This window comes from Microcaecilia unicolor, chromosome 7, assembly GCF_901765095.1.
Source record: "Microcaecilia unicolor chromosome 7, aMicUni1.1, whole genome shotgun sequence".
Taxonomy (NCBI): Eukaryota; Metazoa; Chordata; class Amphibia; order Gymnophiona; family Siphonopidae; genus Microcaecilia; species Microcaecilia unicolor.
Window position 1 is genome coordinate 20,711,532 of NC_044037.1, and position 25,817 is coordinate 20,737,348.

Sequence of the window (25,817 nt, forward strand, 5' to 3'; positions counted from 1 at the left end):
CCCAGGGACAGCTACGGGCAGTACGTCTTTTCTAGCAAAAAAGGTGCCGGCACTCAAATGCTAGGCCACTCTCCAGGAGTGGGGGTATCACTGAGGGACCCACCCCACAATAGCCAGGCCCCCTGCAACCAGTCACAGAATCTATGACAAGGCAGAATTGGTGTGTAAAGCCTGAGCTCTTTCATTAAAACTTGGGGTCCATGGGTCAATTTTACAGACAATGGAAAAGGTGCCGGTACTCAGTACCCCCAAGTACCCTCTCAAAAAAAGCCCTGGCTACGGGTAAGGCCTACTCCTCCACTCCAGTTTGCAGGCCCAGCTGTACAAAGTGTGGAAATTCTCCTCTACAGTCTTCTGCTTTATCGTACAGCCTCTCTGTGATTCTCCACAAATAAGTAATGTTGATTATTCTAGCAGATTTAGGGGCCCTTTTACCAAACTAGTAAAAAAAAAAAAGTCCTTATGCGGGTTATTCCTGTTCGCTAAGGCCATTTTTACTGCAGGGGCAGGACAGAGAGGGAAGTCTCTACTGTGCATTTGCGGGTGAGTCGGTCACTTGCCATTTATATATTTGATGGATTGATATTGTGGGTGCAGTTTGGATATTGGGCATACAATTGCTGTGATATACTTTATGGTACCATTTGAATTATGTATTTTTAATGATTTTATTGTTGTATGTTTTACTGCTTGGTGTGTTTTCTTGTAAACCGCTTTGATTCAAGCGGTATTAAAATGTGCAAAATAAATACATAAAATAAAAATAATCAAAGTTTTCAATGTCATTTTATCTGCTTTGTTTTGCTGCAGGGCCTCCTGGTGTAGTGGGATTGCCTGGTCCACCCGGACCACCTGGTCACACATTTCCTTCAGCTACTCCCGGACTGCCAGGTGACCCTGGACGTCCTGGAGTCGATGGGTATGCAGGTAAGGATGTGATACACTGCTCTCCAGGGCCGCTGAGAGACAAAGCCGGACCCGGGGGCAAACACCCCCAGGGCCCACTCACCACACCCCTCCAGGCCAGTGCGCCCCCCCCCCCTCACAGCCTCAATGGCATAGCAAGGGCAGGGCGGTGGGGGTGGTCCACCCCAGGTGCACATCGCAAGTGTTACCCTGTTCCGGGGCAGGGTACGGCGGAGCCAACAGCCGTGCAACTACCCCCTGCACCCCCCAGGAGGTAACAGTGATGCACTTGGGGGGGTGATGTGGAGGGGGTGTCGTGTTTTGCTGGGGGGGGGGGTGATGCACCAGGAGGGGGGGGGGTGCAGCGGTGATCCACCCTGGGTGGCAGCCGACCTAGGAATACCACTGTGCTTACTTGGTTGTCTTCTCTCTTGCTAGCTCCGTTCTGCTGCACAGGTCCTGAAGTACTTTACACAGGAGGCAGGAGGAAGAAGGACCTGTGGCCGGCAGAGCAGAGTTAATGCCGATAACGTGATAACTCTGCTCTGCCCCCCCCCCCCCCCTCGGCAGCCCTGCTCCTCTCCATCAGAAGAAAAGTTTCAGAGCAATACTGGGAACAATTGATATGCTATGCCAGGGAGTTTCAATCAGGTTCAAAGCGGGTAACATACATTCATAATACATCTCACCACGTCTTCTAGAATTCAGAAAGACATTATTATTAGAGTGCATTGTGACCTTTGGAATAGGGGTGTAGAGATTGTTAAAAGAAAACTTGTTTTAGGGCACCGTCTATCTGCACATCCACTCACTGCCCATCTCTGGATCTCAGTGAGCTGCTTTTCTTCCATCTTTGGACCTAATTAATACCACATACATGATTCCACACAGCTGTTTCATCAAGTCTAGTTCTTTTCCTGATTCATAAACAGGAGGATTCAAGTGATGAGTGATATAAATTTTACTTTTTTTTTTTTTACCTAAAGAAAGTTGGCAATTTAGGTTTGAAAGCCGTAAAAAGAAAGGAAAATAGTAAAGTACATTTGCTTATGTCAGGTTTCAGCCAACCCATTTTTTTAAAACAAAAGTTTCTTAATGCCTTTTAGTAGACATACCCCTTAGCTTCCTAAATTGGGAGCTCAGCTTTTGTGAACATCAGACTCTTAATAATTAGAAATGTGCAAGGAAAAATGTGAAAGATGTTGAAAGTGTTGGACCACTTAATTCTCCCAGTCTGCCCGCTGGTTCACACCTTCTGTAGTGATAACTGGTCTGTCTTGATGTGTGGTTTTCCCTCTTCCTCTACAGTTGTCAGCATCTATTTTAAGTTAATTTGGTAAATTAATACTACTAAGGTATCTAATAAAGATAATTTTAAATAAGGACCATTAGTTAATGTGATAGTAAATTAAGAAAATTTTTAAAGAAGTGCTCAGTTCACACGTTAGTTTTAATAAAAGTGACAGGCTGAGTAGAGAACCATCATCGCACTCCAGCGTTCTTAAAACCACAGTGCGTACGAACATGCACTGTATTATGAAAACGGTAATGGAATTCAAACACGTGTGGGATAAACATAAAGGAATCCTGTTCAGAAGGAATGGATCCTCAGGAGCTTAGCCGAGATTGGGTGGCAGAGCTGGTGGGGGGAGGCGGGGCTGGTGGTTGGGAGGTGGGGATAGTGCTGGGCAGACTTATACGGTCTGTGCCAGAGGCGGGGCTGGTGGTTGGGAGGCGGGGATAGTGCTGGGCAGACTTATACGGTCTGTGCCAGAGCCGGTGGTTGGGAGGCGGAGCTGGTGGTTGGGAGGCGGAGATAGTGCTGGGCAGACTTATACGGTCTGTGCCAGAGCCGGTGGTGGGAGGCGGGACTGGTGGTTGGGAGGCAGGGATAGTGCTGGGCAAATCAAAGTAGGGTATACACAAAGAGTAGCACATATGAGTTTATCTTGTTGGGCAGACTGGATGGACCGTGCAGGTCTTTTTCTGCCGTCATCTACTATGTTACTATGACACAAGTCAAAATGGATAAAACGGCCAGTGTTATACATAATATATTTCAAAACAGAGACCGTTATGTCAGCGATTAGATTAGATGGTACTCAGACAATCGTTCATTCAAAGTAAGCTTGACAGGAATTTGTTATCTTGATAATCTAATGAAACAGCTGATCAGCAATGTCTAAATCGTTGTATCTTGTGAGCATAATCTAACAGCAAACCTGCCTAAGTTCACTTTGCACATTTAACACTGTGCCGGTACTTATCTGTGTGATCTTAAAACATGATGGAAGAACGCCGGTCCTTGCAAAATGAGGACAATACTCAGTCCAGATTGTTCATCTGAATTGTGGAAAAAAGATATAAATTCATAGTTCAACTCTCCCGATGTTGAATAACCTCATTTCCTCGACTCGAGCACTTCTTTAAAAAATGTCTTCATTTACTATCACATTAATTATTGTCCTTGTTTAAAATTCTCTGTATTGTTATATAGATACCTTAGTAGTATTAATTTGAAAAAGAGGTCCTATTTATTTTGGTATGTTCCCTAAATTTTGGTTGTAGTTAAATTCCAGTAAGTGTCTACTTGGCTTTATTGAATACTAAACTAAGTTGCAGAAATCACATCTATATTGCAGGTGCAGACATTTAATTTACGCCTGCCTGTCTAGAGAGGGTCTCAGACACTGTTAAGATTCCCTGTTTATCAGCAACTCGAACTAGGCAGGTGTACAGCTTCAGCTAAGACTCCATATCAGTGGCGTAGCCACAGGTGGGCTTGGGTGGGCCAGGGCCCACCCATTTATGGCTCAGGCCCACCCAACAGTAGCATACGTTTAGTGGTAGCTGGTGGGGATCCCAAGCTCCGCCAGCTGAAGACTTCCCCCTGATGGTAACAAAAACGCTACTCTCCATGATACTGGCACCTGCGCATGCTCAGTTTTCAGCACATGCTTGCTGCGACTGCCAAGGTGGAAAGAAGCATTTTCCCACCAGCTGAGATATTTTTGGTGTGTGTGTGAGGGGGGGGTGGTGTGGAAAACACTTGATGCCCACCCACTTCTTGCCTAGGCCCACCCAAAATCTGTTTGTCTGGCTACGCCCCTGTCCATATTTTAAATCTGTTATTTTTTGGCACTGTATCAAGTATAGAATTGATGGTGCTCCAGTGTAGTTGTACCCATGCCCCCACTATCACACCTGGAAGCATTTTGATATTTTATAGAGACACCTTTCTTGTTGTTTTATGTCCAGGCCCTCCTGGTCCTCCAGGCCCACGTGGTCCTTCAGGCCCAGCCACAAACCAAGGTGATACTGGTGATTCAGGCTTCCCTGGTGCCCCAGGCACACCTGGCCAGAAAGGAGATACTGGATTCCTGGCTCGTCTGCAATTCTTGAGCCCCAGGATTAAAAGGTATACTTTTTTTTTCTAATTTCTTGCCCTTCTTTACATCATTGTTAATTTCTCAGATTCAGCACTCTTTAAAACCAAGCCACGCAAAATAGTTAATCACAGCTTGCCTGGGTACAGTCAGGACCAGATTAACAGTATATTGGGCATGGACAAACAAAATCTTCGTTCATGGTCTTTTCCCCACACATGTCACTTCTCCAGAAATAGCAGGGAAAAGTGCAGAGCTTGTTGGTGGGTGTGTCATCAGTATCTGTTTGTGAATGAGCCAGTCCTGGACTTCTGACAACCCTCCCCTGGTACATTAGGGAACTTGCAGTTTCTCATTTCAATGGGTAAGATGAGGACATTAGATTAGGATGCAAATTCGAAAAGGTCTCCCTCCTGGAACTGTGTAACCTGGCAGCTCTGGAGCAGTGGCTGAGAACTAGGGAAGCTGGGCAAATCCATTGCCTCTTAGTATGTACATAGGCAAGTTTGTACTAGTGGACTTCACCACACTGGTGCAAATTTTCAAAGGGAAACGGTCACGTTCGTGACCGTTTCCTTGTCTGTGCTCACCTCGCCCCCTGGTGGCCAGAACCGGTGGCTGCTATGAACTGTCACCCGTTCCAGACTTCAGCCCAGTCCGGTCCAGATCTTCCGGGCTGTGAGACTTGCTTCTGTTGTTTGTGCCTGAACAGCACCTGTAGCTGCCCTGTGATTCCTGCAGCTGAACTTCATTAGCTGATGGGCTTTATTAACCTGCTGGAAACTTCTGTGTTTGCCTTTGCATCGCCTAAGTTCCCTGGCATGCTGGTGTGCGCTGTGCACTTCTGCCTAGTCCAGTTTATTGTCTGAGATTCTTGCCTGATTCTAGTCTAGTCTTTGTGTAGTTTATCTTGTACTGTATTGCTTGTTTCCCAGTCTTGTTTCTTGTTATATTTCTCTGTCTAGTTCTTGGTTGTCTGTGTTTCTTGCTTAGTGGCTGCTCTGCAGCTTTCAGTCCTGACTCTTGTCTGTCAGTGTTTTTCAGTGGCTGCTTGGCAGCTTTCAGTCCTGACCCTTAAGCCTGTCCATTTCCTGCCTTGGTCTGTCTGTGAGTCCTAGCCCAGTTCCTGCCTTGCTGCCCATGTATATTCCTTTCCCCTCGGACCCTCAGTCCCTGTTCAGCCTAGTGGGTATCTAGTTCCTGCCCTGTCCGGGAAGTCCTGCCAGCCGCCTGCACCCAGGGGCTCAACTCCTGAGGAACAGCGGTCAAGTGCAGGTGAAGTCTAACTGTTCCTGTCAGAGTTCTGCCTTGTCTCTGGTGTGGGGTGGTTTTGCCTGCCACTGCTGCTCCACAGCAGTGGCCCAAGGGCTCACGAACCTAGTTTCTGCCTTGAAAACCTGACAGAAACTCTATATGCCACTGTCCCCACCAGAGGCACAGAAACATACACACATACACTGTCGCTCCTCAGTCTCACACACACATGCTCTCTGTCTCTTGCTTGTTCTGACCTGGTTTTACAGCCTGCCTCACTGACACAGACTACTCAGTAATTACTGTGGATTCTTTTGGATTCGTATTAGATTAATGAGACTTTTATTAGAGGTTCATTATTGTCTAAGATACACAGTGATTAAGCTATATAACTAAAAAGAAACAATACCTATCTATAGTTAAAAAGAAACAATCATTACATCACTGGTCACTACATCCAAGCAATGCTAGGAGTTTCTAGACCAGGAAAAGAAGCAATAATACACTATACATACATCATATCTATACATACATCACTGGTCCTTAATCTCTACATCCAGGCTCTTATCAGCTGGGGGGGGGGGCCCTGTTCACAGCGAAAGCCAGGAGTTTCTTTGACCAGGAAATATAGTTCTCTGCCCAGTACGTACGTTACAGACGAGCTCCCAATTTCACTGACAAAAAGTCCCCTTTTTATTAGGCTTAGAGCTCATGTTCAGAGGTAAGGAAAATTAAAGAATGCTTGAGAATTTCTCTGTTTTGAAGCCATGAGCATGTGAGAATGTGGTCACATGTTTCTCAGTCCAGGTGGCCAGTCTGAACTCGAAACATGCTCCACCTCCCTCTTCACATACCAAATTAATTAGAGCTGTGTCTTATCTTCTTCTGCATTCCAAATCATTTTCACACAAACAGAATAAATAGTCATTTTAATGAGCGAGTGCACTGCCAGTCGCTCAAATAGAGTTGAAAAGCGATCTCTAAAATCCTTCATTACATTGCTCTCTCTCTCTCTCTCACTCTGTCTTCAGACACACAAATGCACAGTCCCATTCATCATAAATTTATTTATTTATTAAAAAAAATTTAGATTCTGCACAGTCTGAAATTCTTGCCAGATTACAAGATCTACATACCTAATCATATAATAACACCAAATTACACTAATTTAAAATTATAAATATAAAACAGGCTGAATTTACAAAACATCACACTATGCAAACATAAACTAAAATAAAACATTTGAACATACTGGCATTTCAGCCTTGCTGTCGTCTAAAGAAATATGCCTGTAGCTGTTTTCAGAATGAGAGTATTTGTTCCAGTTTATGCAGTTAATTAGTTAGCGAGTTCTATAAATGTGGACCTGTTACAAGAAGATACTAGATTTCAGTTCATGTAAGTTCATTATGTGAAACAATGGTACATCCAGTAAGTTCTTTTCCATTGTCTGCAGCATTCTCGAAGGACAATAGATCTTCGCTATTGAGGTTATGATTAAAGGAGCTTCATTGTTAAAGGAGCTTCATTGTGTAGAATCTTATATTAACAAAAGAACCTTTAACTAAATCCTCCAGGCCACTGGAAGCCAGTGGAATTTATACAAAATAGAAGTAATACACTCATGCATACACTTGCTCTTTGCATGCATTCTCACTCTTCAGACACACGTATGCACACATGCATACTGTTGCTGTTCAGATACACACATGCATTCACATGCACGCACGCACGCCATCTCTTTTCAGATAGTTACGCAGGCTCTGTCTTGTGATGCTGTGCTGCTGCCTGATGTTCATGTGCTCATTCAGGCAGTGCGCTCCCCTCAAGAAAATGTTCCACTCAATGTGGAAACTTAAAAGAATAAAACCTTTCTTCCCAAGGGATATATTCCGCAGCCTGGTACAATCAATGGTGCTGAGCCACCTAGATTACTGCAATGCCATCTACACCGGATGCAAAGAACAAATCATTAAGAAACTCCAAACTGCCCAAAACACAGCAGCCAGACTCATATTTGGAAAAACGAAATACGAAAGCGCCAAACCCCTAAGAGAAAATCTACACTGGCTCCCACTAAAAGAACGAATTGCATTCAAAGTTTGCACCCTGGTCCACAAAATCATTCACGGTGAAGCCCCGATCTACATGTCAGACCTCATAGACCTACCAACTAGGAACACAAAAAGATCAGCACGCACATTCTTGAATCTCCACTATCCCAGCTGCAAAGGACTTAAATACAAATCCACATATGCATCCAGTTTCTCCTACATAAGTGCGCAACTATGGAGCGCACTACCAAAGGCCATAAAAACAATGCACGCCTGTACTGGCAACCAGTGTAATTGAATCAACAGGGAGATATCTCGCCTTTATGAATTCTAAAAATCATTCGTGCAGTGGCATTTCTCTGCTTGTACTTGGGAGTCCTTGTGCAAGCGAGGGAATAGCCAATACCTGGACCAAATCAGTAACTTTACGTGACGTGGAGCTGCCAAGACACATACATTTACAGAACACAGGTTTTCAAGAGCATCGTGAATGTCTACCTAGTGTAGATACTGCTACACTCACCTTTTTCCTTCACAAATCACTGTCATCGGTATGAGCTAAATGATGAACTGGTATTCACCCATCATTAAAAGCCAACCTGCAGGCTCAGTGCAATGACGAGGAAGAGGAAGATGGCTGTTCACAAACCACTTGGCACCAGCAGGCCTTTTCTGGCTTGCAGGCTGTAGTTTGTCTTTCCTCCGCTGAAGGGACTATTTAGGGGTGAAACAGGGGAATGCACCCCAAAATAAAGTTTAGTTCTACTGTATCCCAGAATGCTTTTCTTTTTGCATATTTCCCACAGGTTGAGCTCAATGAATTACATGTGAAGCATTCCTTCACAGTAATATCTCAGATTCTGTAAATGGAAATTTACGCACTCAAAATTGCATGCTATTCTGAAATGTGCACGCTACTAAATTGGCTAATGAGACAATTGGCACCAATAATTGGGTACTAACAACTAATTATCGGTGTTAATTGGCCACAATTTGGATTTGCACAAGCATTTTGCTAAGCACTATTCGATAAAGATCTGTTCACAAATCTTTTAGGCACGCAGCTCAAAAGAGGGTGTGGCCATGGGAGGGGCATGAGCAGGTCAGGGGCTTTCACTAAAGATGCGCACGGTATTACTGAATACCAGGGATCCGCATATAACTTCTGCGCCAGGTTTCAGTTGGTATAAATCCTCACACCCAAAGTTTGACGCTGAAATAAGCTCTAAGCGCTATCCTGTAAACAGCGTGCAACGCAGAGCACTGTTTATAATATAGTGCTCTGCGCAGATTTTTCAGTGCTCAAATTTGGACGCCACTTACTGCATCTAGTCCTATATAATTAGACTTGAAAATTGCATTGGCCAGTGTAGAACATTAATGATTAACATTGCTCAATAGACTTTCACTATTTGGGCATTTTTTTTAAATATAGGAGCAGTTGCTATTAAAAACAACTATCTCACATTGGTGGATTTTGCACAAAATATAGGTGTTGTACTACTGTATCCTTTGCAGTAAAAGATGCATGACAGACTGTTGCTTTTACTTCCTTTGCTTTCTGTGGTCTTATTACATTTGCTACGTCCTGGTTAAATATTGAATGACCTAATTTATTATTCCCTAAGGCTTGAGAGGTGATCCAGGTTATAAGGAACACCAGGTAGAGATGGACTAACTGAGACCCTGGTTTCCTGGACTGAAAGGTGAAATTGGGAGTCCAGGTAAGTCCCGAAAGCGAATATTGTACCATCCAAAGCTGTCCTGGGGACCATCCCTAGACAGTTCGGTTTTCAAGGTATCCGCAATGAATACGCATGAGTTAGATTTGCATGCACCGCCTCGGTTGTGGGTACATTCAGAAAGCCTAACTGGCTGGGGGTCCACCGGGGCAGGTTTGGGAATCCCTGGTTTAGACTCATCATGTTTTAACTCATTGTATTTTATTTGCGAAAACTTCTGCCCTGCGTTAAACAGGGGCGTAGCTATGTGGGGCCATAGGGGCATGGGCCCCCACAGATTACGCCCTGGCCCCCTCTACATTTGCCCCCCCCCCCCGCCGCTGCCCGCCTCCCGCCCCCGCATCATCAGTTACCTTGTTTGCTGGCGGGGGTCCCCAATCCCCGCCAGCCGAAGAGTCTTCTTCAGCACCGTCGACTCCGGCGCCTTTGTTGTGTGATCATCTGTGTCTGACACCTTATGTCCTGCTCCGTGTATTTAGCCTCATGCAGGATGTAAGGCATCAGAAACAGATCACACAACGAAGGCGCCGGAGTTGACTGGCGCTGAAGAAGACACTTCAGCTGGCGGGGATTGGGGACCCCCGCCAGCAAACAAGGTACCTAATGCGGTGGCAGGGCAGCGGGTGGCGGTGGCGGGCGTGGGGGGGGGGTGGCGGTTGCGGCAGCGGTGGGGGGTCGGCGGCTAAACAGTGCCCCCCATCTCAGGCTCTGGCCCCCCTCCCACCGAGGTCTGGCTATGCCCCTGGTTACACAGTTCTTTTACAAAGTCCAACCAAGCCTAAACGTTGGCATGGCAGTTAGTTGCAATATTCTTGGCTTCCTGATTGGAGAATTCTATTCTACCTAAACCATCCCAGTGGGGATTGAGCACAAAGGTGGTCGTATAAAACTGTGGATGTTCCACTCGTATTTGCAGTCTAACACAAAATATTGTCAATAATCTTGCCTGTACATTTTGTGGCTCTGACATGATGTATTATGTTGTGGGCAGGCGTCCGTGGTTTTCCAGGCGCTCCAGGTCCAGTTCCTACAATAGGAGATTACTTTGCTGCTCCAGGATTGCCGGGTTCGCCTGGACATGATGGTTTCCCAGGTTCTGTAGGACAGCCGGGATTTCAGGGACCAACTGGGCTACAAGGTAAAGAGGAAAAGAAAACTGTTGAAATGCCTAACTCTGCTATCTTTTTTTTTTTTTTTGCAAGGTTTTTAACATCAGCTGATATCCACAATTCTTACAAAACATTATTGTGCTACCATAGTTTAATTATTTTCTTTTCTGGTTTCTCTGAGAGAGAGATTTGGTCATGATTTTCAAAAATATTTCCTTTGTTTAGTGCTTCTTATGCATGAAAACACACTGGACGTTTAATCTATGTGACATATGCATGAGGTGTATTTCAAAGCACTTAGACTTACAAAGTTCCATAGTAACCTATGGAAGTTTGTAAGTCTAGTGCTTTGAAAAATGAGCCCATGATCTCTTAGGCAGTTTTCATCATTCACATAATAAATGTAATTCCCTAATTCTTAATTCATCTTCAAAAACAGCAAAAGAACTCTAGGGAGCTACTTTTTTTTTTTTTTTTTTGCCTCGCTTTGTAGATAGATGGGAACATGCACATCCCCTCTCACATTGTTTAGGGCCCAGTCTCCCCCTATCTGGTGTTTCAACCTGATTGAGCATCTTTGGATCTTATCTCTTCTTCAAAAAGGACTTTTCCCATGAGAAAAAAAAATCTTGATGGCATACGGTACAAAGAACCGGAGTGATCTAAAGGTTTTTCCTCTAGTGCTGCACAGTTCCTGACTGACTTTGTTTCTACCCAACCATTTCCTCCTGTTCCGATGGGCTTTCTGCTCAGTCCCATTTGGTGCCGTAAGTCTCCACTCACTAATACAGGGGATTTTTACCCTCTACCAAGTCATTGCAGCAACAATACTGGTCAGACTCCTTCTGGAACCTGCATCATCAACCCAATATTCATTGCACAGAGACTCTGAATATTTTCCTCCAGAGCATTCCCAGCCAACCTAGGGAATCAAACCCAAGCACTGCTGTACACAGCCATTGAGCCCCCAGGCTGCCCCAAGGCTGCTTCTTTGTAGTGGTCATTCATCATATAATAGATTGAGAGGGGAAGTTATCAATGTTGTCTGCCGTTAAGACATGCTATTTTACTGCTAACCCCAGTTATTAGAAACTAGATCTCATTGCATAAAATGTGACCTGTGCTAAAATAGCATGACTTGTGCTAAAATAACCCATCTTAACAATAGTCCACATTGATAACATCCCCCTTAGTGTGAAGAGTTTCAGCCTCTGGTAACCAGAGCTGCTATTGTGATGTCATAATGCCTCATTCCTCCATGCCTAAGAGCCACCTCAGCAGTGATGTCACAATGACTTGATTGTCCTATACTTGTCTCACTTTTATTACATACTAGTAAAAAAGGCCCGTTTCTGGAACGAATGAAACGGGCGCTAGCAAGGTTTTCCTGGGAGTGTGTATGTTTGAGAGAGAGAGAGAGAGCCAGAGTGAATGTGCGGGTGTGTGATAGAGTGAGACTGTCTGTGTGACAGTGTGTGTGTGAGAATGAGAGTGTGTGACAGGGCCCCCTCCCCTGTTCCTAATGCCCCTCACCCCGTTCCTCCCCTCCTTTTCCTCCTGCTTCCCACACTTTGGGTTCCTTATGGCTTCAAAAGTCTATGTACCCCCCGTGGCCCTAACGCCCAGTATCCGGATACCCCACCGCTTTCCTCCTCACCCCTCCCCCAAGATGTAATACTTTCACGTCCTTCATTTTTTTAAAAAAGTGTCCTATCTACCCTGTGTACAAATGCCCGGCATTCAGATGTGTTCCTCTCGTAAATTTCATTTCTTTCATTCATTCAGAACTTGCCCCCCCACCCCCCCTGAACACTTTTGGTTCCTTCAGTCTTTTAAAACTCTCCTATGTACCCTGTGTGCTAATGGGCAGCATTGAGATTGTTTTCCTGTCCCAAATTTGCATGTCTTTCAGTCATTCACAACTCCCCCCCCCCCCCTTTCTCCAGTTTAACACTTTCGTTTCCTTCAGTCTTTTAAAACTCTCCTATGTACCCTGTGTGCTAATGGCCAGCATTGAGATTGTTTTCCTGTCCCAAATTTGCATGTCTTTCAGTCATTCACAACTCCCCCCCCCCCCCCCCCTTCTCCAGTTTAACACTTTCGTTTCCTTCAGTCTTTTAAAACTCTCCTATCTACCCTGTGTCCTAATGGCCAGCATTCAGATTGTTTTCCTTTCCCAAATGTTCATGTCTTTCAGTCCTTCAGAACTCCCCCCTCCCCCCCATTTAACACTTTCGGTTCCTTCAGTCTTTTAAAACTCTCCTATCAACCCTGTGTCCTAATGGCCAGCACTCAGATTGTTTTGCTTTGCCAAATTGTCTGTCACTGATGTCACTGAGGTCAGTGCGTGCCTGCCTAGCAGACCACTTCCGGCAGGCACGGTCCCAAGCACATCCTGTTGGAGGTGAGAATTATTATATAAGATAGCAGCGATTTTGATTCCTAGAGACATTTCTTTTTTCTTTCATTAGGAAATTATCAATGTTGGCTACTGTTAAGACTGGTTATTTTACTGTTTAACCCCAGTTGTTAGTAACTAGGTCTCTTTGCATAAAATGTGACCTGTGCTAAAACAGCAGGAATTGGTGGTAAAATAACACATCTTTACTGTAGCCCACGTTGATAGCTTTCCCCCTTAGTGTGAGGAACTGATATTGTGATGTCATAATGTCTCATTCCACCAATGCCTAAGAGCCAACCTCAGCAGTGATGTCACAATGGCTTGATTGTTCTATACTGGGTCATTTTAATTACATGTAGCAGTGGTTTCAATTTCGAGAGATATTTCTTTTCCCTTTAATTAAGGGAGGAAGTTATCAACTTGGACTACCGTTAACATGTGTTATTTTACTGTTAACTCCCAGTTATTTTAGTAATTAGATCTCATTGCATAAAATGTGGCCGGTGGTATAAAATAACACATCTTTACGGTAGCCCACATTGATAGCTTTCCCCCTTTGTGTGAGGAACTGATATTGTGATGTCATAATGTCTCATTCCACCAATGCCTAAGAGCCAACCTCAGCAGTGATGTCACAATGGCTTGATTGTTCTATACTGGGTCATTTTAATTACATGTAGCAGTGGTTTCAATTTCGAGAGATATTTCTTTTCCCTTTAATTAAGGGAGGAAGTTATCAACTTGGACTACCGTTTACAAGTGTTATTTTACTGTTAACTCCCAGTTATTTTAGTAACTAGATCTCATTGCATAAAATGGGACCTGTGCTAAAATAGCACAAGTTAATGGTAAAATAACATGTCTTAAAAGTATCCCATATGGACAACCATACCCCTAGATAGTGTTAGGAATGCAAGAGTATCTGCAAAGGGATATGCCATGGCCATTGCTAGCCTCTGATATTTAGACATGGAATAAGAAATCATATTTAAAAATATTTAATCCTGTGTCTTTTAAGGTCACAAAGGTGTATCAGGCAGACCAGGTCAGATGGGGAAGGTTGGTCCACCTGGTTTGCCTGGCGTGGTAGGAGATCCAGGCTTCCCTGGTAATCCAGGGCCAACTGGATTTGAAGGTAAACATGTAATTCTTTTTTTAGCTTAAATGTGATTGATATTTTCCTTAAGAGAATCTGGTGTTAAAGAGGCTGATGATATAAATCCGAAATGGAGACAGAAGAATAGCACCAAAAACCGTCCAAAGAAGAAGCCCTTACAAAGTCCAAAAGTTTATTGATAAGATAAAGAAATCCTATATTGATGAAATAAAGAAGCCCAATGTGGCCACGTTTTGCCTAAAAAAGGCTGCATCAGCCCAGACCTGTCAAACGAGTGCAGGATGCACTCAGGCACAATCCTCCTGCACAGTGGCCATATGATCAGAGCTAATAGCATGTCTAAATTTTTTTTTTGTTACATTTGTACCCCGTGCTTTCCCACTCATGGCAGGCTCAATGTGGCTTACATGGGGCAATGGAGGGTTAAGTGACTTGCCCAGAGTCACAAGGAGCTGCCTGTGCCTTAAGTGGGAATCGAACTCAGTTCCTCAGGACCAAAGTCCACCACCCTAACCACTAGGCCACTCCTCCACTGTTGTTACTATTTGAGATTCTACATGGAATGTTGCTATTCCACTAGAAGTCGGCCCTTGCAGATCACCAATGTGGCCGCGCAGGCTTCTGCTTCTTTGAGTCTGACGTCCTGCACATGCGTGCAGGACGTCAGACTCACAGAAACAGAAGCCTGCACAGCCTTCTACATGGAATGTTGCTAGTGGAATAGCAACATTCCATGTAGAATCTCCAATAGTAGCAACATTCCATGTAGAATCTCCAATAGTATCTATTTTATTTTTGTTACATTTGTACCCCGTGCTTTCCCACTCATGGCAGGCTCAATGTGGCTTACATAGGGCAATGGAGGGTTAAGTGACTTGCCCAGAGTCATAAGGAGCTGCCTGTGCCTGAAGTGGGACTCAAACTCAGTTCCTCAGTTCCCCAGGACCAAAGTCCACCACCCTAACCACTAGGCCACTCCTCCACTGCATGCTATTAGCTATGATCATAGGGGAATTATAGCCCCATGCTGTTCTGGCGCTATTTTTAGAGTTCTGTTGGGAACAGGGCAGAGCTTCTGATTAGGGTTACCATATGGCTCCAGAAAAAGGAGGACAGAATAAGCCAGTCCGGGTTTTACTTCCATTGCTTTCAATGGAAGTAAAATCCGGACTGGCTCAATCTATCCTCTTTTTTTTCTGGAGCCATATGGTAACCCTACTTCTGATCATCTGGGTGCAAGTGAACTCTTTCTACCTTAAAGATGGTGCAGTAGTTGCTAAGGTTAGTTCATGCTACCAATGCCCATGATGCATCTGCTCTGTGGATAAAGGGTGGAGCTAGGCTCTGTGCTGTAATGGAAAGGTAATCCTGGAACACTAAAATTCACTAGAAATGTTAAAGAGAAGAATTACAAATTAAAGAAGTGACTGACACAGAATTTTCCTTCTAGGCCAGGGGTGGACAACCACAGTCCTTGAGGACCACAACCCAGTTGGATTTTCAGGATTTCCACAACGAATATGCATGAGATCTATTTACATAAAATGGAAGCAGTACATATTCATTGTGGAAATATTGAAAATCTGACTGGGTTATGAAGCTTGAGGACCATGGTTGTGTACCCCTATTCTAGGCTGAAGCAGTGGCGTAGCTACATGGGGCCAGGGGGGCCTGGGCCCCCGTAGATTTGGCCCTGGACCCCTCTGCCGATGACCCTCTTGACCCCCCCCCCCCCCCCGGCCATTGTCTGCCTTTGCTGGTGGGGGATCCTAACCCCCGCCAGCCGAGGTCCTCTTCTTCCCGCAAAGGCTTCCTTCTGTTTATGACGTCGGATGTCAGACTCACAGAACGAAGACTTGCAGATCAGCTGATCTGCCAGGCTTCGTTCTGTGAGTCTGACGTCCTGCCTTTTGCGGGAAGAAGAGGACGGCTGGCGGGGGTTGGGGTCCCCCACCAGCAAAGGTAGGCGATGGCGGGTTGGTGGTGGGAGGGGGGGGTCGAGAGGGTCGTCGGCAGGGGGGGGGGCAAAGTTGGTGGTGGCAGCGGTAGCAGGGTCGGCAATGGCGGGGGGGGGGTCGGTGCCGGGGGGGGCCTAACATGTGCCCCCTCACCTCGGGCTCTGGACCCCTCTCCCGCCGAAGTCTGGCTACGCCCCTGGGCTGAAGATTTTGATCTAGGTTTTCAAACGAGAATGAGGAAAAAATTGTCTCAGTTTGAAACTTTTAACTAGAAACTTGGCTGGTGAACAGCAAATGCACTGTTTGTTTATTTATTATTAGGATTTATTTGCCACCTTTTTGAAAAAAAATTCACTCAAGACAGTGTACAGCTAGAATAAGTCAAACACAGGCAATAGACAATTACAGCAGTAAAAATATTCAAATAACTATGCTTTGCTACTTAGCGTCAATACAATACAGAATAAAACATCTGAATAGACAGCATAGGGTATAAGCAAAGATGAAATGTATAGACAGATAAGAAAGAGTAACAGGAGTTAGAAAATATACTGTTAGCTCATGCTGCTCCTTTCTCTTGCCCCAGGTGCTCCAGGAAAGCAAGGTCCGCTGGGCCTGCCCGGAATGCCTGGGCGGAGCGTTAACATTGGGTATACCTTGGTGAAACACAGCCAGTCGGAACAGATCCCACCATGTCCACTTGGCATGGCCAAACTGTGGGAAGGGTACAGCCTGCTGTATGTGGAAGGACAGGAGAAGGCACACAACCAAGACCTGGGTACTTGTCTATTCATATGTAGACGTCATGTCACTGTAGCTTAGTATTTTGTTTCAATTATCAATGGACACCTACGACTACTACTTAACATTTCTAGAGCGCTACTAGGGTTACGCAGCGCTGTACAATTTAACAAAGAGAGACAGTCCCTGCTCAAAGAGCTTACAATCTAATAGACAAGTGAACGGTCGGTCCGATAGGGGCAGTCAAATTGGGGCAGTCTGGATTCACTGAACGGTAAGGGTTAGGTGCCGAACGCAGCATTGAAGAGGTGGGCTTTAAGCAAAGACTTGAAGACGGGCAGGGAGGGGGCTTGGCGTAAGGGCTCAGGAAGGTTGTTGCAAGCATAGGGTGAGGCGAGGCAGAATGAGCGGAGCCTGGAGTTGGCAGTGGTGGAGAAGGGTACCGAGAGGAGGGATTTATCCTGTGAACGGAGGTTACGGGCGGGAACGTAAGGGGAGATGATAATTTCTATAGCGCTACAAGGCGTACGCAGCGCTGCACAAACATAGAAGAAAGACAGTCCCTGCTCAAAGAGCTTACAATCTAATAGACAAAAAATAAAGTAAGCAAATCAAATCAATTAATGTGTACAGGGTGGAGGAGAGGAGGGTAGGTGGAGGCGAGTGGTTACAAGTGGTTACGAGTCAAAAGCAATGTTAAAGAGGTGGGCTTTCAGTCTAGATTTAAAGGTGGCCAAGGATGGGGCAAGACGTAGGGCTCAGGAAGTCTATTCCAGGCGTAGGGTGCAGCGAGACAGAAGGCGCGAAGTCTGGAGTTGGCAGTAGTGGAGAAGGGAACAGATAAGAAGGATTTATCCTGTCACTCAGTGCAATATCTCTTGGCCTTGGTGGTTTCCGACGATGTTCCTCTAAAACATCTGCATTGTGCCCTGATGGATTTGCTCTATGGTCATTCAGCTCTCTGCCTTCGCCTTTCCTCCCAGGTCTCGCTGGCTCGTGTTTGCCTCGCTTCAGCACCATGCCCTTCATATACTGCAACATCAACGAGGTGTGCTACTATGCCAGCCGGAATGACAAATCCTACTGGCTGTCCACGACGGCACCTATTCCCATGATGCCTGTGAGCCGCTCGGAAATCCCGAAGTACATCAGCCGCTGCTCTGTGTGTGAAGCTCCTTCCCAAGCAGTCGCCGTGCACAGTCAGGATATCAGTATTCCACGGTGCCCGATGGGCTGGCGCAGTCTGTGGATTGGCTACTCCTTCCTTATGGTAAAAAAAAAAAAAAAGCTCCAGCTGACTTCTACATTTTTTGCTTCTGATTTGTACAGGATTTGCGGTGGGAGTGAAAGGATTCGTACTAGAGGTTTAGAAAACAACTGGCACTGTATATAACCAGTGAATGTGTTAACTTTGCAGACTGCACACTGTACCTGCATCAGATCATCAAGATTTTCTGCAGCCTAGCTAATGACTTTCTTTTGTATTCACTGAGAAGCTAACAGGCAGATGATCAAAAGCCCCGCACTGTTCCAACAGCGCTCTAAAAACAGCGCTAGAGCAACGCGGGGCGCTATTAGACCTATGATCAGAGATAATGCATGCAAATTTAAGCAGCGCAATTATCTCAGATCATGGGGTAGAAGTGCGGGAGAATTGTGCCTGAGCATGCGCTCAGCACAATCCTTCCGCACTTGTTTGACAGGTCTGGGCTGGGAGACCAATGAAAAGCGATCTTTAAATCGGAAGATGGACATCCCTCAACTGCTCTGTTGAAGGAACGGCCAAATTTCAAAGGGTGTCTGAGGTATAGCGACGGGGCAGTTGAGGACGTCCAAATTTTGGACATTTCTGCGATGGCAGTTAAGGACGTCCAAAATAGGATGTTTCTTCGCATAGAAACATCCATTTTGGACGTCCTTAACTGCCCATCGCAGAAACGCCCAAAATTTGGACATCCTCAACTGCCCCGTCACAGAAACGTCCAAATTTGGACGTCCTCAACTGCCCTCTCTGGCAGGTTTGCTGCTGGACAGGGCTCACCATTCCTCCCAATGATCTGCAAACCCTAACGCCAGCTCAGAGCTGGCATAGGGTTTGTCGCTGCCAGCGACCCAATCTTTGGCGCGCTGGACACTGATCATTGGGGATGAATGCGTTAAGCACTGATTAGCATGCATTTGCATGCTACTTGCGCTAAGAGCTTGAGGGCTCTGATCATGGGTGGTAGCAACGCCAGTGCTAGTATGGCGCTAACAGCCTCTAGCGCCGGTGTTTGCTTTTGATCATCTGCGTGCAAGAGCAGAAAGAATAAAAACATGCCTCAGGTGTTTACTCCCATGATTACCAATTATATTTTTTAAATCATTTATTTATAATTTTTTCATTTTACAAGGATCACTTGCAAAACAGTAAAACAGAGATGATTGTACATTAAAACATATTAGAAGAAAAAACAATCTCAACAAGATAATGGATTTTATACAATCTTTCTCTTTCTTAGACCACAAATAAATAGGGAGAGTGAAACAAGACAAGGAGATCAATCTAAGCAACAGCAACAAAGAAAACGTGGTATTAACCCGATTATCCCCAGTTATTATTTATCTAAATCATTATTACACATTGATCATCTGGTTGGTTTCTTCAAGACCATAACAGTGCATAGTCCATCAGTTTCATTGGAAACATACTTATTGTCCAATATTAGTGAAAGTAATACACCTGATTTCATTTTTTTTCCCTTTAAAACCAGAAATTGTTTAACAATACAACCCTTGAATCTCCAATCCAATTCCCGCTGATTAAAGTAATTCCCAGTTTCACAGGCTTCACTCCTTTTGAATTAATATATTAAGAGGAATCATTTCAGAGGAAAAAAAACATTAGGAGTCATACCCGGAACTCTGGGAAAACAACAATCTCGATATTAATCATCTATAACAATATTCATTTTGTTCAAATTTTTCTGATCTTTTATCATTTTCAAATCTTAACCGTTTCCTACTTCAGTAGAACTTCATTTGCTGTATATTCTCAAAGGATTCGATTAGATTATCCATGTGGCCTCCTTAACAAGACTATATCTGAAGCAAAGTCATTCTCTACCACCGTCAGGTCCTGGAGCACCCTCCAGATGACATTCACTGCAACCTCCACGGGAGCCAAAAACTCCAAGCTGATAACTCTTAAGGGTTTAGGAGTAGCACCGCCGACACGGGTTCAGCTGCAACGACTTCCGTTTTCAGCATACACTCCTGACTCACTCCTCCACTCCTTTGGGCATGGTGGTTAAATGATTTTTGAGCGATGAAGTTGTTTCTAGGTCCAAGAGCATCGACGCTCCTTCGTCGGCGCTAATCAAAGGACTCATCAACCCAGTCATCTATGGGCAGCTCGTCACACAGCGGTCCCACACTTGCTGCACAGGGGACAAAACGCTGGTCATCGGCGGCTGACCCCCATTGTCCCCTTCCTCTGTTAAGGCAACTGCAATGCAGAGAGGAAATTTCAAGTGAACAAAAACTGAACTTCAGAGGACAGCTGGGCAGTTGAGTGTACGAGCTTCAGGTCACCATCTTTCCTCTCTCCCTATACCAATTATATTTTAACCACAGGTCTACTGCATTACCAGTTCCTCTGCTACATCTACTGAAAATTTTGTAGGCAACCAGGCAGGAATTTGCAGGCTGTTATGGGACTAATTTACACCAATTTTCAGAGTAAACTTGTATGCGCAAATTTGTTTTGAAAATGGTCCCGGAAAATCTACCCCATGCAAAGTTACACCTGCTATTTTGTGCAGGGAATTTACCAAGAGAAGTTTTAGGCATGTTCCTTCAGAAACAAAAATTATGCCTGTGATTCTGAAGAGTATGCATAAAACTTTAATTGCAAACTTCCTGCACAAAATAGGTGTAACTTTTTTTTTTGTGTAATAGTGATTGACTTGAATTGCCACATTGAAAATGTAGTCTTTGCTGCTGATTCCATACAAAGTATATTACAAAAATTATGCTTGTAAAGGCTAACCCCGCCCAGTGTCAGCTGCCTTCCATTTATCGCACAGGACACAACTCCGCATGCAGTGGCAGATAGCACAGGAGCACCAGGCTCTGTCTGCCACAGCATGTAATGGGGTCTTTCAAAAATGTAAAAGAAAACCAATGCAGCGGCACCTCCTCCAATATTTTCCCCCCAGTCAGGACACCCCAAAATTTCGTCATCAACAATACGAAACCGCTGCTTCTCCCAATACTACCACTCCTTCCTCTGACATGGAGCGCTGATCCCTAGTAACATAGTAGATGACGGCAGAAAAAGACCTGCACGGTCCATCCAGTCGCAAGGGGTCAGTAGGCATGATTTTATTGCTGGAGCCCCATGGGGTAGGATTGAAGGGGGGGGGCACTCTCACCCTATCCCACTAGTTCACCAGGGATCTTAAGGGAGGGACTTTTGGATAGGGCGGGGCTAAATTAAACCTTGGCGTTTGGGGGAGAAGGCTTTAGGGAGGATTAAATTGGTGAGAATGGTCTTTCTTGGGGAGGGGAATTGGATCTTTGGGAGGGATCTCATGTGGAAGAGTCAGATCTCTAGGGGGGCCGATCTATTAGGAGGTGGATTGGATCGTTGAGGGGTTGATTGGAGAGACAGATCCAGGGAATCAGAAGGGAAAATCAACCAGGCAGCTGGACTTATTCTTATCTTGTATATAACAAGTGCTTTTTTAAGTTGGAAAAACAATTGAGAATTGTTCTCCCCTATATTCATGATTCTCAATTTGAGATAGTAGTTCAAGCTTTGGTCCTGTCCCAATTAGACTATGCCAATGCTCTTTATTTTGGATTTTCAATAAAGCTGTTAAAACCTGCAGTTGTTACAAACACTGCAGTAAGGTTAATTTGTAATAAATCGCGGTTTGATCATGTGACTCCATTGTTGGAGGCAGTTCACTGGCTTCCAGTAAAAGATTGTTTAATGTAGAAGTTGGCACTCTTGACATTTGAGATTTTGCATGGTCTAGCACCTGACAGTGTTACAGAATTGATTCAAATTGCTTTGGGCAGAACATTATCCAGGTTGCTGTCTACTTTGATACTGATTTGCCCTTCATTTAAGATCATTAAATATAACGGATTATTAGAATCAGCATTTCTTATAGAGCCGTAGAGGTTTGGAATGGCCTCCCTTTACTAATTAAACTACAACCATGTTATGAGAAATTTCATAAGCTTCTTAAAACAGAACTATTTCAGAAAATTTAAGTTGAATTTGTAGATTTGTATTTTTATGATGGTATTAGTGTGTCCCCGGCGGCAAGAAGCCGCCTGTTGAACATTTGAACATTTATTGATCTTAACAATGATAATCAGGCCTGTGGCAACCTTGAACTGGAAACAAAGGGGAGGGGGGGAGGGGAGGGAGAGGAGGGGGAGGGAGGGTGGGGGACAAGGGAGGGGAAGGGGAGAAAAAAGGGGGAAAAAGAATATGATGTTCTAGTTGTGTGAGTTCTGTTATGTATAGCACAGTGATAACTTAATGGACGATAAAACAGAAATGTTATGATTGTTTGGAAGTTGAACATCAATAACAATGATGAACATGATGGTCTTAGTGTGATGTATTGAACTTATTTTCTTGTTCTGGACCCTAATTGGGGAATAATACATATGGTAAAATCTAGCTTAGATTATTGCACAGCTACACCCACCGCCTCTTTTGAGGCGGCAGTCAGTTCAGCCGCTCTATCGGCAGTCGTGACAGCTAGAGCACAGTACTGCTCTATGCGTTAGCCGTGACTGCTGGCCACTCCTACACCTCATCCGTGTCATGTCCATCTTCCACCCCTACCTGAATTAAGCAGCTAGCGCGGGTTTATTCCAGTGCTGGCTGCTTTTAACGTGCAGTTGATGTGAGTGTGGGTCCCGCATTAACATCTACTGTACACTAAAATCCGCTGTAGCTGCTTAACGCAGCTTAGTAAAAGGGCCTCATAATTTTACATGCAAACAGACGTCCCTTTGAAAACGACCCTGTCAGTTGCCAAAGTAGTGCCCTTCAATTGTGAAAGAGAGATTTGTCCAGAAAAGTACAAACTGTACTTTGGGCTTCATTTTATTGTTTTTGCTTTTTTAATTTACTTAGAAGTTTTTAAAAAAAATTTTTGCAACATTTTCATTGCTGGAAAAGTATAGAGCGATTCTGAATTGGTGTTGTGGACTTTGACTTCCACAACTGGAAAAAATGAACTAGCTGTATTTCTGAGGGGAAAATCCCTGCTTGTTACTCGACTGTAATGGGGGCCGATGCCCCTTTCTGTACCATTTCTCGATGAAAGAAATGAAAAGAGAACCGAGTACCAAAATTGACTAGACAACTGATAAGTTCCTGCTAATGAAAATCTGTCTCATTCGCTGTATGCTACAAACGGCATAATGCATTAATTTACATTTGTCTGTTTCAGCACACTGCTGCTGGTGCTGAAGGTGGCGGCCAGTCCCTGGTCTCTCCTGGATCTGCTTGGAGGATTTCCGGCTACGCCTTTCATCGAATGCAACGGGGCCAGAGGAACCTGCCATTACTTTGCCAACAAGTCACAGCTTTTGGCTGACGATGGTGGAAGCATCGCAGCAATTTCTCAGCGCTCCTCCCTCAGAAACACTGAAGACGGACAGCTGCGGACTCGCGTAGGCCGACTGTCAAGTGTGCATGAAGAAATTTGTAGCCGAGAAAAAAAAAATAACTTGGTTCCTAAGATTGACATCAAACCTCAGTAATTGTATGAAAAATGAAGCAAGATCAAGCTACTTGTATCTTTATTCTCTGGGTTTTCTTAGGAGCTATTGAAGAACCAGGGCAGTAAAGGAATTTAAGAGCAGCTGGGGGTCCTTTTACAAAGGTGCGCTGGTGTTAATGCGCGTGCGCTAAACGCTAGAGACGCCCATGTATTCCTATGGGCATCTCTAGCGTTTAGCGCATGCTAAAAACACTAGCTTGCTTTTGTAAAAGACCCCCTAAGAGAATTCTCACTGTAAACTCGCAGGCGTATGAGAAATGTGACTAACATAACATAGAAAGATGCTGATGCTATAGTATCAGCCATAGAAGCAGAAAAAAAACACCAAAGTTCAAAGAGTAAAACCTTTATTGAACATTTAAAAAGTTTTATTCTTTGGTGCTTTTTTTTCTGCTTCTGTCTATGAGCAATGTGAACTTTACCAGTGGCGTACCAGGGGGGGGGGGGGGCGGTCCGCCCCGGGTGTGCACGCCGCTGGGGGGTGCCGCGGCGCGTGCCTGCTTCGAGGTTTGCTAACTTCGCTTGTTCGCTGCAGCTCCCTCTGCCCCAGAACAGGTTACTTCCTGCGGCACCCCGGGGGGGGGGGGGGCCTCTTTTGCAGGGGGGGGTCCGCGCTGCATCGGGGGGGGGGGGTGCGGGGCGCTGCCCCAGGTGTCCGCCCCCCTAGGAACGCCACTGGACTTTACATTAATGAAGGGTGGGACAGGCCCATTTTCTAGAACCTCTTCAGACTAGATTGCGTATAACATGGTGCTACATTTACTTAGCTGTGGTACCTGCCCACAGAAGACCTCTCTGTTATCATGGTGGATATTCCACTCTTTACCAAGTGGCAGTTCTTGCACTAATGCCTCTCAGAGAGAGGGTGCTTGAGGGTTTTATATTCCTAAACTTGTTTAAATTTCAGTGACAGCGGCCTGGAGGATTATCCTGGTGAAACAGCTCAGCTGTTCAGTAAGAATAGTGAAATTGGAGCTATTGGTTTGAGGTGTTTAAAAGACGGGGAGGGAGGCTAAAACCAGTTTTGTTCCTGATTTTCTTCCATTCTTTGGTAGTTACCAGATAGCTTCAAATGCCAAGTCTGAACCAGTCCTGGTCATCTTCCACCGTTTTGGGGGATTTATAGGCTTGCTTTCTATAGCGGAATCAGGTTCACAAATCTGTGAATGCATTGGAAAGTGCTGTTAAAGCTGGGACTAATTGTAACCTGCGTCTCGTAGCCTTGGTGCAATCTGGTGACCATACATGTGTATTGTTTTTTAAAGCACTGAGCAGTTTAAGCTTCCAGGACATCCAGCTAATATTCCTAGAGATTGGTACCCCACTCAAATAATTTATATAACTGTATATCACACACACCTTTAGAAGTAGCTTTGGTAGGCGTTTTGTAAGTACTTACGTTTCTTGTGATGTTGGCTTTCTGAAAAGAATATGTATGATAGCCAGATGTAAATTTGGCCGGTGCGTGTCTGTCTGTCTTAATTGCTGTTTTGTTACTTTCATGATTTGTGTTAGTTTAAATTTCAGAATTGTTTTTAGAGAAGACAAGGTGAAACAGTCCACCTAAGTAGCCGAACGCCAAAATCCCACAAGAAGACAACAATGTGAAGGAAAGGTGGGAAGTGGGCCAATGACTCAAGAAGCCAGGAAACAAATAAAATTCACGGTGGTTTATTGTAGACTCGACACAGATCTGTGTTCGGCCACAGGCCTACCTCAAGGAGGGGAGTTTGGTAATAACACTGGTGGTCTAGAAACAAAACCGACCTTCGTTAGCTGCGTAAGCAAATGAAACTCCGGAAAGGAGTTTGGTGATGACACTGGTGGTCTTGAAAAAGATCTTTGGCGAGAGTTAGCTAAGACAGTTGAAAATATATATTAAACGCTTGAAGGTCGTTTTGGTTTCTAGACCACCAATGTTATTACCAAACTCCCTTCTTGAATTTTATTTTTTCACAAAGACTCCTGAGGCAGGCCTGTGGCCAAAATACAGAACCAATGTGGCTTCCGATCAGATACCGCATTCAATTCAAGCTTCTCCTTCTTACCTACAAATGCACTCAGTCTGCTGCCCCTCACTATCTTTCTACCCTCATCTCCCCTTACGTTCCCGCCCGTAACCTCCGTTCACAGGATAAATCCCTCCTCTCGGTACCCTTCTCCACCACCGCCAACTCCAGGCTTCGCTCATTCTGCCTCGCCTCACCCTATGCTTGGAACAACCTTCCTGAACCCTTACGCCAAGCCCCCTCCCTGCCCGTCTCAAGTCTTGCTTAAAGCCCACCTCTTCAATGCTGCGTTCGGCACCTAACCCTAACCGTTCAGTGAATCCAGACTGCCCCAATTGACTGC

At 44.9% G+C, this 25,817-nt stretch overlaps 1 protein-coding gene across 1 annotated transcript in view; it reads left to right on the forward strand.

Moving 5' to 3' along the window:
- COL4A6 (collagen type IV alpha 6 chain) overlaps positions 1 to 23,606 on the forward strand; it is a 446,909-nt gene extending 423,303 nt beyond the window's left edge. Inside the window, 10 exon segments of the mRNA XM_030209832.1 lie at positions 811 to 927; positions 4,165 to 4,324; positions 9,284 to 9,324; positions 10,334 to 10,480; positions 13,871 to 13,987; positions 16,514 to 16,705; positions 17,652 to 17,938; positions 23,133 to 23,185; positions 23,187 to 23,262; positions 23,264 to 23,606. Coding sequence (XP_030065692.1) covers positions 811 to 927; positions 4,165 to 4,324; positions 9,284 to 9,324; positions 10,334 to 10,480; positions 13,871 to 13,987; positions 16,514 to 16,705; positions 17,652 to 17,938; positions 23,133 to 23,185; positions 23,187 to 23,262; positions 23,264 to 23,359 — 1,286 coding nt within the window. The 3' untranslated portion in view covers positions 23,360 to 23,606.
- The last annotated feature ends 2,211 nt before the right edge of the window (positions 23,607 to 25,817 follow it).